Consider the following 13,608-nt stretch of genomic DNA (forward strand, 5'->3'; position numbering starts at 1 on the left):
GTTTTGTGCAGAAAGACATCCACATTTACTACACAGGTACGTATCATTCTGTCAGTTTGTGTGATATTATTTAGAGAGTCAAAACGAGAGGAGTTAGTGAAGAGCCAAGGATTTAAAGGGCTATACGTCTCGGGGCCAGACGAAGGCAACCGGAAGTTGAGACATGGAGGAAAAAAGACAGAAAAGGAAATGCATTTTAAAAATCTAAGCATCTGCTGCAATGATATAAAGTGAGCACTGGCCTGTCTTCTACTTCATTACTATGGGACAGTTGGCTCCTAGCACTTTTTCAGCGGTTATTTGCAAGACTAGTGTTGAGCACGTTTCACCTTGAACACATTTCATAAACACCTGACAGGTATCAAAAGGACATTGTTTCACCTGCACAGATGTGTCCTTCTATATGCGATCTTGTTTAGACAGGGAGTGATTTCTCAAGACGCAGAAAGGGGAATTGGTGTTAGAAGAACAGTCGTGCAAGATGGGTGTGACAATGTGAGAGGAGAGGGAATTGAGGACGGGAGGCAGGGACTGAGACGAGACCAAAAAGATGAACGAGGGACAGGAAGAATAGAAAGAAAGAGAGGCCCACTAAGACAGAAATAGGAGGAGATATGAATAATTAATCGTCAGCGAAAGTCATTAATACTTAATCAATGTCGAAGAATGTTGGAGCCATTGCTTGTGTGAACTGTTATTGGTAAAGGCACCATAGTGGTAGTCTGGCTGATACCAAATTCAAAGTCCTCCTGACTTCAGAGTCTGGAAAGGCTGTTTTGATGTTGTCGGCACACTGCGTCGATAATGAAGGGTGCTGTGCTTTTACTGGTTGGTTCTCCTTCGTCTCTTTCTCACTCAAACCCACACGCACAGCCATGGACAGCCCCCGAGCACTGTCCCCTTCCATTACAACGGTTGGATTTTCAAATCCAAATAACAAGAGGTCTCAACTCCCCCCAAGATAAAAAAATAAATAAAATAAAAATACATTTGAGAGAACTAATCAATACATCCCCTCAATGTCTGAGCGACTATTGCATTATCAAACGGCTTTCGGTCCAGACCAGCGTGTCACAGCTCTCCCTCGATGTAAGTCACGTGGGACGCGTCAGCCAGGCTACCGTAGTGGCACCCGTTTTGTGGATGTTGCTTCCTCCCATGTGTTGGCGTACACAGGTTTCCGCATACCACAGCAGTTGTCGACTTGCTGCAATGCACAGTTTGTGAACTATAGTTTGATGCCAAATATGGTATAAAGTTTGCTCTCAAAGGTGTAATAGAGGACATATCTATTTTACCCATGCACCACTCTCAAGCCTCCACATAGGGAGCTCACCTTCTAAAATGGCCTTGCATGTTGATGGGGTGACAGACACACACCTTTTGTGCCCAGTGACAGTGCTGCTGTGTGACAGATCGCTATGACATTGTGACATTGGTCTACATACTGTTTTGGTGACACTGTCAGTAGATTACCCTAGCTTGATTTATCATGGGTTTGACAGGACCTGGGTAGTCTGTCTCAGTAGATATTGCCCTGGTGGTTCTGAAATTCTGGTTAAGTGTCTGGTAGGTAAGGATATCAGAGCATTGACCCAGTATGATAAATACTTTTGTCTTGATATGGACAAATGTATCAAAAAATGTCTTCTGTACCGTTTTCAGAGACTATATTTGCGAGACATCCCGTCTAAGCATCACCTTTCCCTGTTTCCTGTGAAGCTTTTTACCTTAAACAGCAGTTTCCTCCTTCCACTTCATATTACGTTGTTTCTGATACGTCTGTAAAATGACAAAAGTGAGATTTTGGAGGGATGAAAAGGTCTGGGCAAAAAAAAGTATAACATATCAAATCACAAGTGTGGTTCAAGGCGGTACCCATTTTTTTTTTACCATTCCCAAGAACTATACCCAACTAGCTAAAATATATACAAAGCCAATAGTCTGATTCCTCAGACGAGAAACGGTCAACTTTGCAGTTCAAACAATACTGGCTTCACCACTGACTGATTGACAGTTTAGTGTTCTACCGCTTCCTACAGTCTGCTCTTAACCAATGGCTCTCCTTCCCCCTAATCACTTGAGCATTAAATACGTATGACCAGAATGTAAATAAAGCAGGGGCATATGAAACCTCAGTCTCCCCCACATCTCCCCATATTCCCTGGCCTTGCAGCAGAGGTACAGCCTCGCACTGGGGCCGGGCAGATCTCATGCTTAATGGATGATGTGCCTCGGCTGAATACATATTTGATGTTTCCCAGACTGGAGGCTGGCACAGGTCGTTAGCATGTTTGCTCAGTGAGCTGGATGAGTCGGGAGAGAGCAGGAGAGAGCGGGGTGGGCCTTGAGATCTGCCAAAGAGACAAGTACTGTTTTCACCTCATGGTTTTAGCTCTACTGTACCACAGCCTGCCAGCCAAGGCCTTATCACTGCAAGCCATGGCTTGGCCAAGGTGACATTGAAGTGGCCAGAGGTGGTTGACATTTTTTAAAGAGGTTTACAGGAAGGAAAGTCTCAGTCTTGGATGAGTCTTGATTTTTACACAATGGAAATATGTTTATGTTGTCAAGCATAGCCATTAAAATACATTAGCAATTAATACAACCTCATGGACTTTTAATACCATGCAAAATAACTTGCATAACTGGCCAGCAGCATACCACCCTGCATCCCACTGATGGTTTGCTTCTGAAACTAAGCAGGGTTGGTCCTGGTCAGTCCCTGGATGGGAGACTAGATGCTGCTGGAAGTGGTTTTGGAGGGCCAGAAGGAGGCACTCTTTCCTCTAGTCTAAAAAAAATATATATCCCAATACCCCAGGGCAGTGACTGCCCTGTGTAGGGTGCTGTCTTTTGGATGGGTCATTAAAAGATCCCATGGCACTTATCGTAAGAGTAGGGGTGTTAACCCCGGTGTCCTGGCTAAATTCCCAATCTGACCCTCAAACCATCATGGTCACCTAAGAATCCCCAGTTTACAATTGGCTCATTCATCCCCCTCCTCTCCCCTGTAACTATTCCCCAGGTCGTTGCTGTAAATGAGAATGTGTTCTCAGTCAACTTACCTGGTAAAATAACGGATAATTAAAAACATAAAAAATAAAAAATGATGCATGGAAGACACACACACACCTACACAATCATACCGCCGACTGATGCTAACAAGAATATGCAGGTAACTGCCAAAATAAAGGAAACACTTGAGTAAATGAGGGTACAAAGTACAATGAAAGCAGGTGCTTCCACACGGGTGTGGTTCCTGAGCAATTCCTAAGTAATTAACCATCATGCCATGTATAAAAATGCTGGGCAGCCCCAGTTGCCCATTATTTTGGCTACCATGGCTGTGCTCACTTAGGATGACAATGCCCCCATCAACAGGGCACGAGTGGTCACTGAATGGTTTGATGAGCATGAAAACGATGGAAACCATATGCCATGATCATCTCAATAACCAGATCTCAACCCAGGAGCGGTGCCTGAGACACCAAATTATGGACTTTTTCGTGGAAGAATGGTGCCGCATCCCTCCAATAGAGTTCCAGACACTTATAGAATCTATGCAAAGGCATATTGAAGCTGCTCTGGTGGCTCGTGGTGCCCCAATGCCCTATTAACACACTTTGTGTAGGTGTTTCCTTTATTTTGGCAGTTACTTGTAAATGTAACATATGTCTCCAAATACTTTTAATTAATATCAACAAAATTCTCGACCGTGCAATGTTGCTGAATCATGTCTCTTTGCCGTCTGTATGTTACAGCTGTCGCTGTAAGTCACAAGCCAACTGTCTCTATATATACAGTATATATTCTCTCCTCTTTGTTCTCAGAATCCTAGAGAAGCGGCAGGAAAATGGCGAGACCATCGAGCTCACCGATGAGGGCCAGGCAGTTATCGTGGAGGAGAAGGAGATGCCCGTGGTGGACTGCACCTGCTTCGGCCTGCCACGGCGCTACATCATCGCCATCCTTTCCGGCCTGGGCTTCTGCATCTCTTTCGGCATCCGATGCAACTTGGGCGTGGCCATCGTCAGCATGGTCAACAACCAAACCATCTACAAGGGCGACAAACCAATCCTCGTGGTGAGTCCAAGAGTCAGAGATATACAGTAAAAAAAGGGTTGTAAAAGGGTTATTTGAGGACGGGTAGTGTTCTATACTGAACAAAAATATAAACGCAACATGCAACAATTTCAACCATTTTACTGAGTTATAGTTCATATAAGATAATCAGTCAATTGAAAGACATTTATTAGGCCCTAATCTATGGATTTCACATGACTGGGAAGGGGCGCAGCCATGGTTGGGCCTGGGAGAGAACAGGCTCACCCACTGGGGAGCCAGGCCCAGCCAATCAGAATGAGTTTTTCCCCATAAAAGGGCTTTATTGTAGACATAAATACTCCTCAATTTCATCAGCAGTCCAGGTGGCTGGTCTCAGACGATCCCACAGGTGAAGAAGCCGGATGTGGTGGCCCTGGGCTGGCTTGGTTACACGTAGTCTGCGGTTGTGAGGCCGGCTGGACGTACTGACAAATTCTCTAAAACGATGTTGGAGGTGGCTTATGGTAGAGAATTGAACATTCAGTTCTCTGGCAACAGCTCTGTTGGACATTCCTGTAGTCAGCATGCTAATTGCATGCTCCCTCAAAACTTGAGACATCCGTGGCATTGTGTTGTGTGACAAAACTGCATATTTTAGAGTAGCCTTTATTGTCCCCAGCACAAGGTGCACCTGTGTAATGATCATGCTGTTTAATCAGCTTCATGATATGACACACTTTTCAGGTGGATGGATTATCTTGGCAAAGGATAAATGCTCACTAGCAGAGATGTAAACATATTTGTGCACAACATTTGAAAGAAATTCACATTTTATACGTATGGAACATTTCTGGGATCTTTTATTTAGGCTTATGAAACTGGGACCAACACTTCACATGTTGTGTTTATATTTTTGTTCAGTATTCATGGAACCTTTTCCATCGTTTGAGTGTTCTTTGTTGGATGAAAGGTTCTCCCAGAAACCAAAAATGTTTCTCCTACAGGGACAAGCCAAAAAACCCTTTATGGTTCTTGTTTCCATGAGTGATATGTGTGACTTTTTGGGAGACTGAATCTCTATTGTCAGTGATGGTATTGCATGCTCTCAAAGAGTCAGAGAGTTGGACCAATCTGGTTGGTTTGGGTTTACCTCCTTCTCCTAAATGGATAATGATAATGACCTTATTGACCAGCAAACACGAGACGCATGCCATGTTGCACTAGCTAAAAGAGGATTGTTACAGCTAGTGAAAACGTGGTGGCTCTCAAAGTTGCTAGGTTAATCTAATCGCAATTAAATAGTTTGATTGTCACCTTTGTCTTTTATTGGGTTGATAAGGCTTTGATTAATGATTACCATTGAAGCGTGGTAATAAGGGTCACCTACTTTGGTTTAGCGATCTCACATGTATTTTTTCCCTTCCCATTTCTTTGCCTTGAACTCTCCTTTCGGTTTTTTCTCCCTCTCTCCATCTCTCCATAGAAAGCTCAGTTCAACTGGGAACCAGAAACGGTTGGAATGATCCATGGGTCATTTTTCTGGGGATACATAGTAACCCAAATACCCGGGGGATTCATCTGTCAAAAATTTGCAGCCAACAGGTCAGCTGCTTATACTTATATGTGAATAATATGCGGTGAATATTTCAATAACTATTATTGTACAGTCTTAGAAAAAAGGGTTCCAAAAGGGTTCTTTGGCTGTCTCCATAAGAGAACCCTTTTTGGTTCCAGGTATAACACTTTTGGGTTCCATGTAGAACCCTCTGTGGAAAGGGTTCTACATGGAACCCAAAAGAACCCAAAAGGGTTTTACCTGGAACTAAAAGGTTTCTATCTGGAACCAATAAGGGTTCCTGGTAAAAGGGTTCTCCTATTGGTACAGCCAAAGAACCCTTTTAGGTTCTAGATAGCACTTTTTTTTCTAAGAGTGTAGGTACATATCTGATTCTATTCCCTCTTTTTTCTCCTCTATCACGCAGAGTCTTTGGCTTTGCCATAGTGGCCACCTCATGCCTGAATATGTTGATCCCTTCGGCAGCACGAACTCACATTGCCTGTGTTATCCTTGTCAGGATATGTCAAGGACTCGTGGAGGTGCTTGGCTACTTGGCTTCCATGGCTTTCCCTAGCATACATCAGTGTTCACTATGCTGACAACTGATTGTTTTCTCTATGGTGAACTGGTCACTGGCCATGTGTCATACATGACGAGAAGGTTTTATTTCTCGTGTAGAGTGCATTTCACCTGAAACACCTTATGAGAGAAAGAGTTACACCAGGAAGTGATGTCATGGATTTTAGGAGATTTTCATATTAGAAAGAAAACCTCATAAATTATGACATGGTCAGTGGCCAGTTCACCATAGAGAAAACAATCAGTTGTCAGTAACCTTTCAGTATAACTGCAAATATGAAAAGTTCCTGGTCACTTAACTGTAATTCTTTCTCTCGCAGGGTGTTTCATACCCAGCGTGCCACGGCATCTGGGCAAAATGGGCCCCACCTCTTGAAAGAAGTCGATTGGCCACGACAGCGTTTTGTGGTGAGGTCAACTCACTCTTCTGTCATCCTCTCTCCTGTCTTTGTCTGGGCACTACAAAGGGTCACAGTTGTGCTCTCTACTACAATTAATATAACTTATTGCGATGACTTAATTCTCCATGACCCTATATGACTGGAACCATCTCAACATCTACTTTGACTATTTATACCATTGTAATCATTAATAATCATGCTAGGATTGCTCAAGATAGTAGTTCTAGTTCCAAAGCAATGTTGTTTATTGATGTGCACTTCCATATGACTGACCTTTCTGTCTCACTCATGTTTGAGTGTGTCTGCCTCTGTATCTCAGGGTCCTATGCAGGAGCCGTGATAGCCATGCCACTGGCTGGAGTTCTAGTCCAGTATTCAGGGTGGTCATCTGTTTTCTATGTTTATGGTTAGTAACCTCTGTCATAACTGTTCCCAACTTAAAGTGATACAGGTGTATGATATTAATTGTATCACCCTGTTGCAGGAGAACTTTCCCGCAATGCAGGACATTTTAAACTTGTAGTGTATTTAAGGTTTAAAAAGGTTTCTGAAATTTGTAATTTTCACTTTGAAATTTGAACTGATTTCCCCTTACAAAAAATCTTTCAACCCCTACAAAAATGTCCATTAATTACAACCGTCATAATAATACACATTTCCTCTTGCTGCAGGATTATATTCCTGCTTTAGCAAAATGGCTCAGATTAAGATCCTACATGTGTAGTTCACTTTTATGTGAAGTTAAGCTTATCTTCGACTGTGGTTGTTTCCTCCAAACCGTTTTAAAAAGTTCGCTGCAGGGTTGTGGTCAATTCCATTTAAACTCCAGTCAATTCAAAATGTGGACCAAACTCCAATTTAAATTCACATTCTTCCTTATTGAAAAGCATTGAAGAGAGTTTGAATTTTAGTGTACTTCCTGAATTGAAATGGAATTGACCACAACCCTGGTTATCTGGGTATTTAGCAAAGTCCTAAATCTCCTGGCTAGCATTTTTGGAGAATGTAGCAATGCTAGTGGAAATGGATTGTATTGGTTAGCGGTGCAAAAGTGAACAATCCTTCTGTTCAGTTCAAGTATGCAAATGCTACAAAGGCTTATGAATTGGTTGTGAAACGTATGCACTGTAGCTCTGACCCTCAGTCTGTCCTAGCTTTAAGAAACCTAATTTTCTCTATTCTTACTCTTTTCTCTCCACTCGTTCCACTCTACCTTCCACCTCCCAGGCAGCTTTGGGATCTTCTGGTATCTCTTTTGGATCCTGGTGTCGTACGAGAGCCCGGCAGCCCACCCCACCATCACAGAACAGGAGCGGAAATACATTGAGGAGGCTATCGGAATGTCAGCCGCTAACTCTACACCTGTTACGGTTAGTCTACACCAATTCTACTATCCACTAACTCGCTTCTAAGCTAAACATCACTTTGTTTCACTTCCTCTGCAGATCCACTTTTCATGGCCCCTCATTGCTGTGTTCTGACGATGTGATTTAGGGGTTTTGAGCCTTTAAACTAATATTTCACTTCATCTGAAGTGGCATGCTATGGCCAAAAGTAGTGCACTATATAGGGGATATGGTGTCTTTTAGAACACACAATGGAATCATGATAAGATGATCACGATCAACCCTGGTCTCAATGTGGTGGCTGTTACAAAAGCTGTAAAGTGATAGTTCACTCAAATTACAAAATGACACGTTGGTCTCCTTACCCCTGTAAGCAATCTATGGACAAAGTATGACAGCAATCCATGCTTTGGTTTAGTTTCCCTGGCACTGTTTCCAAATGCTAGCACAAATGGCACAAATCCCATGCAAGTCATGGTATTTACAGATGTAGGATCTTAATTTGATCACTCTTTTGTTGCTGAGAATTATTTTCCTGCACAACAGGAAATGCAAGCTTGTAGAGTATTCAATGTTTAAAAAGGCTTCTAAAGTGTGTAATTTCCACTTTAAAATGTCAGACTTGATTTGCCCTAACAAAAGATATATCAACCCCTACTAAAAATGTACATTTATTATAGACCACATAATAATTCACATTTCCTGTTGCTGCAGGATCATTTTCCTGCTGTAGCAAACTGGCTCAAAATTAAGATCCTACATATGTATAGTAGCATTTTTCTCACATCATTTGCAACTCATCTGTAAGTGACTTTGTTGAGATACACAATACATTTTAGATAATTTAGAATGATTTGGTCATAATACGCAAAACATTTTAATGTCGGTATCTTGTATTCTAATGTCGGTATCTTGTATTCGGTATTCTGTCCAGTATCTACTCAATGTTTTATTTGTATTTTACCATGCACTTTTGCCTGCCTCCTTACTGTAAATTGAATGTTCTCTGGTCCTTCTAGAAATGGAACACGCCTTGGAGAGCCTTTTTCACTTCGATGCCAGTCTACGCCATCATCGTGGCCAATTTCTGTAGAAGCTGGACCTTCTACTTGCTCCTCATCAGCCAACCTGCATACTTTGAAGAAGTGTTTGGGTTTGAGATTAGCAAGGTGACTAAGACAAGGAATATCCATGTAAATCTGGCCTAGAGCTAGTACTGTGCTGGTGCAGGTTTATGTGGCCCTATGTGAACCCAGGGTTGTGTGATCCCGGGGTGCACAAATGGCCTTTTTAGCTTTTCTTATGAGGACTACTAACAAGTACTGTTATGCTCCTCTAAGACTGGTTTTATTTGTTGTACAGTACTAAAAAATATCCTCCACCCTCTGGCCACCTCCTATCCACCCCTCCACCTCTCATCCCAGGTGGGCTTGGTGTCGGCTCTCCCCCATCTAGTGATGACCATCATCGTGCCGATCGGTGGCCAGCTGGCTGACTACCTGCGCACAAACAAAATCATGAGCACCACCAACGTCCGGAAGATGATGAACTGCGGAGGTAAGAGAGGAGGGTGAAAAGAGAAGGTGGAAAAGAAGAGGAAGGAAAGAGGAGGAGGGAAAAGCCAGAAGCAGGCGGCAGAAGCAGGCGACAGGGCAAGACATGTCTTTGATTTAGTGATTAGCTATCAAGTGTTGCTTTTTAAGAACCGTGAAAGATTATTGGTTTGTTCGTATCAGCCGTTCATTGACCGCTCGTGCCAGTTTTGTCATATATAACCAAAGACTACTTTTACATGAACAAAACTACTCAGCTAGAAGGAAAAATAGAAGGTAAAAAAAGTTTCACCAAAAAATGTAAGAGAGATATTTACTTGGAAAATACAACACCTCGTTTTGTAGTAACCATGGTGTCCAGTCGGTGCGTGAGGAAACGATCACTGCATAAGGCAAATGATGACTTACAGTAACGCAGCATTGCTTGCCACAGTAGACTATTTTTGAACTGCAGAGAATACAGGAGTGAGGGGAATGAGAAGCGTATACATATCTATATCACTGTGGGAAGCTGAACCACATAGAGCCACATTTCGGGCAGACTGCACTCAATACCTTTTAACTAGAAGGAAACAAAATAAAAAAAATCTTAAAGAAGAATATCCTCTATCAAGTTTCACCACTGTCTTCGTGTGCTGTTTTATCCCCGTTCATTTACCTGAGTATTGAAAGAATGCTACCTTGATTCTTGACTTCCTCCATATTTGTTTATGTGTCTTAACTTTCTCGTGATAGGTTTCGGAATGGAAGCCACCCTGCTGCTAGTGGTCGGGTTTTCTCATACGAAAGTTGTGGCTATCACCTTTTTGGTTCTGGCTGTGGGCTTCAGTGGGTTCGCTATTTCAGGTGAGACTTTGGTTGTTATCTTTTACATATCTCTCATATACACTATATGGCCAAAAGTATGTGGACACATGCTTGTCAAACATCTCCTTCCAAAATCATGGACATTAGTATGGAGTTGGTCCCCCTTTGCTGCTTAAACAGCCTCCACTCTTCTGGGAAGGCTTCCACTAGATGTTGGAACATTGCTGCAGGGACTTCCATTCAGCCACAAGAGAATTAGTGATGTTGGGCACTGATGTTGGGTGATTAGGCCTGGCTTGGCGTTCCAATTCATCCCATAGGTGTTCGATGGGGTTGAGGTCAGGGCTCTGTGCAGGCCAGTCAAGTTCTTCCACAACAATCTTGACAAACCATTTCTGTATGGACCTCGCTTTGTGCACAGGGGCATTGTCATGCTGAAACAGGAAGGGCCTTCCTGAAATTCTTGTCACGAAGTTGGAAGCACAGAATTGTCTACAATGTTATTGTATGCTGTAGTGATTTCCCTTTACTAGGCTCTGTTGCAGCCGGCCGCGACCGGGAGACCCATGGGGCGGCGCACAATTGGCCCAACGTTGTCCGGGTTAGGGGAGGGTTTGGTCGGCAGGGAAGTCCTTGTCCTATCGCGCACTAGCGACTCCTGTGGTGGGCCGGGCGCAGTGCAAGCTGACATGGTCGCCAGGTGTACGGTGTTTCCTCCGACACATTGGTGTGGCTGGCTTCCGGGTTAAGTGGGCATTGTATCAAGAAGCAGTGCAGCTTGGTTGGGTTGTGTTTCGGAGGACGCACGGCTCTTGACCTTCGCCTCTCCCGAGTCCGTATGGGAGTTGCAGCGATGAGACAAGACTGTAACTACCAATTGGATACCACAAAATTGGGGAGAAAAATGAGTAATAAATAAATAAATAATAATAAATACAAATATTTCCCTTTACTGGAACTAAGGGGCTTAGCCCAAACCATGAAAAACAGCCCCAGACCATTATTCCTCCTCCACCAAACTTTACAGTTGGCCCTATGCATTGGGGCAGGTAGCGTTCTCCTGGCATCCGCCAAACCCAGATTCGTCCGTCGGACTGCCGATGGTGAAGCGAGATTCATCACTCCAGAGAACGCGTTTCCACTGCTCAAGAGTCTAATGTCGGCGAGCTTTACACCACTCCAGCCGACGCTTGGCATTGCGCATGGTGATCTTAGGCTTGTGTGCGGCTGCTCGGCCATGGAAACCAATTTCATAAAGCTCCTAAAGAACAGTTATTGTGCTGACATTGCTTCCAAAGGCAGTTTGGAACTCGGTAGTGAGTGTTGCAACCGAGGACAAACGATTTTTACACGTTACGTGCTTCTGCACTCGGCAGTTCCGTTCTGTGAACTTGTGTGGCCTACCACTTTGCAGCTGAGCCGTTGTTGCTCCTAGACATTTCCACTTCACAATAACAGCACTTACAGTTGACCGTGGCAGCTCTAGCAGCGCAGAAATTTGACAAACTGACTTGTTGGAAAGGTGGCATCCTATGAAGGCGCCACATTGGAAGTCACTGAGCTCTTCAGCACGGGCCATTCTACTGCCAACGTTTGTCTATGGAAATGTCATGGCTGTGTGCTTGATTTTGTATACCTGTCAGCAACGGGAGTGGCTGAAATAGTCGAATCCACTAATTTGAAGAGGTGTCCACATACCTCTCAGTCTTCTGTTATTCTCTCCTCAAGACAGGTTTTGGCAGGTTTCTCACGCAACAGATCAGAGAGTTCACTCCAGCTCCTCACAGAAACGGATAAGCTCCGTCAGCAGAACAGCTAACCTTGAATTGTCCGTAGAGAATTGCATAATCTCTCAAGCTCAGTTATTTAGGGGATTGTCTTTGCTATCTGACATACTGTAGAGTTTGGCTACTATTATATCATACTTCTTGAAAGTTGATGGTCTGTGTCGGTACAACAACAACAACAATGACAACAACAATTTATTGGGGACCTTTCTCTCTGTTTCCCCATTAGGCTTCAATGTGAACCACCTGGACATTGCTCCCCGCTATGCCAGTATCCTCATGGGCATCTCCAACGGGGTGGGCACTCTGTCTGGCATGGTGTGCCCGCTCATTGTTGGTGCCATGACCAAACATAAGGTACCAAATGACTCTGCTTCTACATTACACCATACAGCACACTGCCTACTGCATACCCATTACTAACTATCACACATCATATAAATCATTATCTATGGAGGGATAATAGATACACATTCTTACTCAATATTCATCCCTCTTTTATCACTTGTTTTAGTTTATTTCTCTCACTCCCATTCATTCTCTTTTTATTTTCTCTCTCCCTCACACACACACACACACACACACACACAAACGCACACGCACACGCACACCCTCTCACTCTTTATCCCGCCGTCTATCAATCACATTAGGTATTTCACTGTACTTCTGCACGTGACAATATAACTCCTCTTTATCTTTCTCCCTCCCTCTCTCGCCTTAGTCGCGGGAAGAGTGGCAGTATGTGTTTCTCATTGCTGCACTCGTTCATTACGGTGGTGTTATATTCTATGGTATGTATTCTGTCTGTTTTCTTTTCCCCCCCTCCCCTATCGTCGCCCATCATAATGAAGCTGTATAATGATGCAACAATTGTTTGAATTGACCCTGAAGTAAATGAATGTGTTTCAATTGTATGACGAGCAAGCTAGATTATTAATTGAAAATCAAACATGTATTGTATTGATATTCGCTCTTGCACGATTGTATTCCATATTGTCCTAATATTAACATATAATTAAGTTTGTTCCCAATTTTTTTTATTCCTTATATTAATTTGTATTCATTTATTTTTATTTACCCTTTATTTAACTAGGCATGCAACACTTTAGAGTTGAACTGCATAATCTAGATCCAAGTCAAAGTAAGTATAGTTTTGGGAAGAATTATTTAATTTGTCTTTTGTATTCTAGGACTTTTTGCCTCCGGAGAAAAGCAGTGGTGGGCAGAGCCCGAGCAACTTAGCGATGAGAAGTGTGGAATTCTGGATGAGGATGAGCTGGCCAATGAGACAGAGGAGTTGTACCGTACTAGCGGAGAAGGAGGCTACGGAGCAACGATCCAAGCTCAGGATCCCAACGGAGGAGGAGGAGGCGCAGGAACCTGGGTCTCGGACTGGGATAAGACTGAGGAGTTAGTACAACCACCAGGAACCAATAGCTACCTATACGGAGGAGAGGAAGACAGGGAGCTAACATAGAGGGACTTACAGGTAGGAGTTACAGAGTGGGGTAGCAGACAGAAAGAGTAGAT

The 13,608-nt window shown here is 43.3% G+C and overlaps 1 protein-coding gene across 1 annotated transcript; it reads left to right on the plus strand.

Moving 5' to 3' along the window:
* Positions 1 to 481: 481 nt before the first annotated feature.
* On the plus strand, positions 482 to 13,555 carry LOC120045389 (vesicular glutamate transporter 1-like). Its single transcript, XM_038990263.1, has 13 exons — positions 482 to 495; positions 3,834 to 4,086; positions 5,531 to 5,649; positions 6,030 to 6,144; positions 6,505 to 6,592; positions 6,905 to 6,991; positions 7,813 to 7,955; positions 8,951 to 9,100; positions 9,356 to 9,488; positions 10,220 to 10,330; positions 12,308 to 12,435; positions 12,800 to 12,869; positions 13,269 to 13,555. The coding sequence occupies exons 1-13, from the start codon at positions 482 to 484 to the stop codon at positions 13,553 to 13,555; spliced, it is 1,698 nt and encodes a 565-aa protein (XP_038846191.1).
* The last annotated feature ends 53 nt before the right edge of the window (positions 13,556 to 13,608 follow it).

Source organism: Salvelinus namaycush, chromosome 4 (genome assembly GCF_016432855.1).
Source record: "Salvelinus namaycush isolate Seneca chromosome 4, SaNama_1.0, whole genome shotgun sequence".
Classification (NCBI taxonomy): Eukaryota; Metazoa; Chordata; class Actinopteri; order Salmoniformes; family Salmonidae; genus Salvelinus; species Salvelinus namaycush.